General features: G+C 45.6%; 1 protein-coding gene across 1 annotated transcript in view; it reads left to right on the forward strand.

The window, feature by feature from the left end:
* Positions 1–890: 890 nt before the first annotated feature.
* Positions 891–4,666, forward strand: part of LOC105680223 (glutamic acid-rich protein-like) — a 9,549-nt gene continuing 5,773 nt past the window's right edge. Inside the window, exon 1 of the mRNA XM_033324331.1 lies at positions 891–2,869. Within this exon, the coding sequence (XP_033180222.1) occupies positions 2,642–2,869 (228 nt within the window). The 5' untranslated portion in view covers positions 891–2,641. The remainder of the gene's footprint in view (positions 2,870–4,666) is intronic.

Consider the following 4,666-nt stretch of genomic DNA (forward strand, 5'->3'; position numbering starts at 1 on the left):
AGAGAGAGAGAGAGAGAGAGAGAGAGAGAGAGAGAGAGAGAGAGAGAGAGAGAGAGAGAGAGAGAGAGAGAGAGAGAGAGAGAGAGAGAGAGAGAGAGAGAGAGAGAGAGAGAGAGAGAGAGAGAGAGAGAGAGAGAGAGAGAGAGAGAGAGAGAGAGAGAGAGAGAGAGAGAGAGAGAGAGAGAGAGAGAGAGAGAGAGAGAGAGAGAGAGAGAGAGAGAGAGAGAGAGAGAGAGAGAGAGAGAGAGAGAGAGAGAGAGAGAGAGAGAGAGAGAGAGAGAGAGAGAGAGAGAGAGAGAGAGAGAGAGAGAGAGAGAGAGAGAGAGAGAGAGAGTGCGAATGACGAACAAACCTGGCGAAATGAAAGCGAAAGCATTTTACGGGAGAATCAATTCTCGCCATGAACGTACGGCCAAGGTAGTCGAGATTACTCCTTGTTCTCTGATTCTGCTGATCTTTTCTACCCGCCTGCGAATCAGAGAGCCTACCAAACCGTAGCTTCTTCTTTGCTTTGCATCGAAACGGCAAGTTATCAAGGCTAATTTTTCGCCTTTGTCGCATCCCTCGGTGGCCACCAGCCGGTTTGTTACTCGTGTTTAGCCAGCACTGTTTTTAATAACCTAATGGCTCTTACGCGGTACATTATGTCGGATGGCATCCCTTCTCTATCCGCTGAACAGCCCCCTGGTACACCTCCCTTTGCAGCTTCTTTCTTTTTCGTTTTTTTTCTTTTCCTTTTTGGTGCCTTCGCTCTTTTATTTGCGATTTTTTTCGTTGAAACGACAAAAATATCCGGCCCTTTCTCGATCCTGCGACTTGCCCGCTTGCTTACTTGCTCGCGGCATGCAAAACTTTTGTCTGAGCAAAAAAGGGTGGAAGGAACGTGTGGACGTGGAACGGGAGAAGATTGAGAGAAAGGGAGAGACAGTAAAGAGAGGAGTAGCTTTCCTCGAACCGAACAAAAATCTTTTACGGTTCCGACTCCCTCTTTATTCTCGTTCGAACGATCGGCCGAGAAAGAAACGATCGCTTAACTCTTCATTCTTTGCGTTTTCATCGGCAGGAAATTCACCGTGCTCCCTGTTTTCGCGCTGATAACAGGGGGACGAAGCCACCGAATCTCTTCCTCTAATTAGCCCCAAGAGACTACGAACCGCGTCATCGAAACGTTTAAATCGATCGTTACGATTTACACTCGTCTTACGGAGATTTTTTAACCCTTTTCCACGTAGAATTATCGTCGACAGACGAGACGAGAATTTCGCGAAACACGACCATCGTCAACCAGCGATTTCAGGGGTTTCAATCGAGTTTGAGATGTAGAGATCTTCAACTTTACGTACAATGGTCAGACTAGTATATCACGAGATATCGTTAATGTAACAGCGAAAAAAATAAGAAATATACTACCTGCATTTACCATATGTAGCTTTATCATCTGTCGGAATCTGTACGATTTATGAAAATGTAGCCGTAAGGTCAAAGGAATTTTCGTTTTTAATTTCGTAAAACGTAATTGATAAAAGGTGTCAATTTAGTCCGCGGAAGATGAAACGTAACGAATGGCTAATGTCATAGCGGAAATATTAAAGAGAGAGATTTCGCGATTCGAATATTGAAAGCGACAGATTGGCGATATCCAGTCCGGTGGTGAAATTCAGTGATGCAAAATGGGGAGGAAGCATCGCCAGAATTATTCCCATTGAAAATCTTCTGGTCCGAATAACTGTACAGCCCTCTTCGCTGTGAAATAGCTTCGTTCGTTTCTAATTACTTGCCCTATTTTCCTTTGTCTTGTCTCACATTTTGCGGCGTGGCCGGCCTTTCCTCGCACGTACCTCGGCCAGCCTCCATACAACGTTAATTTAGTAACCACCCAACTCGAATGGCAACGACTTTCCGTCAGACTCTCTGGAAATTATCCTTGTAAAATTAACTGCGACCCTGTTGGATATTAATTCCAGGATTGAAAGCAAGCGTTCTGGCCAAACGATACGGCCCGAAACCTTCCTCTACGTTTCCCTTATCGAACCTCTGTCCTGCTTTCCAAAGCTTTGCCACGAGCTTTTCAACCGCCAGCCGAAAAGTCGAACGCAACGAACTGGCGTTTTTCTCTTAAGCGAAAAGTCGGTTGATTACGATTCAGCCAGCGCGGGACCGGTGATATTTTACTTCTTTTCGAGGCTTTACGATCCGACGTTTTTAATTTCCCCCGTGTGCCTAAAGAAAGAACGGCCGAAATGCAAATTGTGACAGCAAAGTTATGTGCACCGTGGAATTAACGACTTTCTCGGATCGGCTCTTAATAGGCCGTTATGCACTTCCAGTCTGTCGTACGCGTGCACGAATTCGTTAAGCGTCGGCCCGCCGATTCTGACGAAATTGAATTATATCCGCGAAACGAGAACAAACTACGATAGAATGCAAACTGGAAGCGAGGCAAAACTGTTAACTCTCGGTCAATTATCGCGGTTAATTACGATTATTATACTTTGGATATCTCATACTTTGTTAGAGTGGCTTGTAAAAGCGTTTTGTACGTTTTATATGAAACATTTTGAGAAATTAACATTGCAATGAGACGCGTGTGACTTTAACGCGAACGAAATTCTACATTGTACATCTAATCGCAGGTAGAACAATGAGGACGATCGTGTTCACGGTTTGCCCGCTGGATAATCGTCGTCGACCGTGGCTCTTAATTTACGTCATCTTGGCCGTCATCCTGCCGATCCACGTACCAGTCGAAGCTCAAAAGAACGAACACGGGAACACGTACTTGAGGAGATCGAGCGTGAGCCCCGGATTCTCGGAGAACACGGAGCAATCGAAAGTTTCCATTGTCGACGACGAGAACAAGGATTCGAAGGTAAGCGAATCGGCTGATTCTCCGGTGGAGCGACTAAGTAAGTAAATTCGTGGTGCGATCTCGACCTGCTGCCGAAGACAACAGGGATAGATTCTTAAAGAGCGAAAGGAAAGATCCGTGTCCAGCGATGGATAACCGAAAGGACGAGCGTCTGCTGCTGATAGCATAGCAGAACGCGGTCGACGTGGCAAACTCTGGACGACAGGCGTTTCCTTTCGGACGCGTTTTAATATCTCAAGCATTAATTTCTTTTCGTGGAAAACACACTGGCCGTCTTGCTTTGTCTTCTCGCGTCTCTGCTCTGTCTCTCCTGTTCCCTCCATGGCCGATTCGTCCTTACGCCGGATGACAAAATGACAAAGGGGTGGTCGCCCCGGGCCAGCGATATTACCGTTTCCGTTTCGGAACTATGCGAACTGTCTACAGCCCTCCAGCCCGCGTATCCAGGCCGAAAACGTCTCGTGATTGATTATGCTCGCCGTACTTTTGGCTCCTCTGCCGCCCTCCACGGAACGCGATTGATGGAGAGCTTGCGAGAGGAACGTCAAACGATCTAGATATCGTTAGTACGTCTCTCAGGAGAGAAGACACGCTGGCCTAGACTTTCGTTAAAATACAACGCCGCGACCTAAATGTTACGGTAAAATCGAAGCTGGATTTTGTGGCTCGAAATGAAAGGTAAATTAAGAACAAGTTGTCTGAGTTGACTGTACGTTAATATTTTACGATTCAATCGTAAAATTTGCCCAGAATAATTACTATACAGACACTGTCAGTTTTTAATATATTCCGGCTGTTCCAAAAGTTTCTTTCGTTTTAAGTGGAAATAATAAATGCACAACACTTTTTTTTTACATTATTTTATCGAATTACGTACGATCCATTTAGTTCGAGTGGAACAAAATTCAATTAACATTTAATCATATACAAGAACGAATCACCTGTTTTTTTTTTAAATTGAATATCAATGGCCCTACACACTTGCTCGAGCAATGAGATCGAGAAATCGATAGAAAACGACACTGACCAGTCTAATTTCCGAGAGACTCGCGTGCAACTAAGAAAGCAATGGTAGTGAAATATCTATCTACATCGAAATCCAAGGTCCAGGAGTTTCAACAAGTTTCAAGCAATCGCGGCCGAACGTTAAAGCTCAGTTTCACGGTGCACGGGACGAAACCGATAACAGAAACGCGTAATCCCGGTAGGTTGCAAATGGAAGGGAGGGATCTCCATAACGTTCAACAAGTGATCATAGGGAAGTATCCTGTTTCATTTGGAGACCGCGACGAGAATGATTAAAGATACCGGAGAGGATTTCAGCGAACGAGAACAACAACGAAATTTCTATGACGTTCCACGGGCAGACAGTCGTTTCTGACAAAAGAAAGAAAAGAAGAAAAAAGAAAAACGAAGGCGTGGGGCAAAGTATATTAAAACGGGACTTCATTAAGGTCCGCAGGAACATAGGAGTAACGAGAAAAAGAGAAAAACATGGTGAGAAACGAAGAGTGGAAAAAACGGACAGAGGTTGAGCATAGCAGCCGCAGACGTCGAGCTCGGTCGCGGAGGGAACTGAAAGAGGAAGATGGCGAGTGTTTATTTAGTTAAATGCCGCGCGTAATTGGGTGTAAGACTTTTTTGTTCGGCGTCGAGGCGACGGTCGTAGCGTTGTACGAAAAGGGCCAACTCCGACTCTGGTAGGACAGCACAGGGTGACGGCAAACCCCTAGCGTTTCCACGGCCGAGCTTTCCACCCCTTTTTCCGCGTGCTGGCAGCCACCTGATGGCTGGCTG

Source organism: Bombus impatiens, unplaced genomic scaffold, assembly GCF_000188095.3.
Source record: "Bombus impatiens unplaced genomic scaffold, BIMP_2.2 scf_2222, whole genome shotgun sequence".
Taxonomy (NCBI): Eukaryota; Metazoa; Arthropoda; class Insecta; order Hymenoptera; family Apidae; genus Bombus; species Bombus impatiens.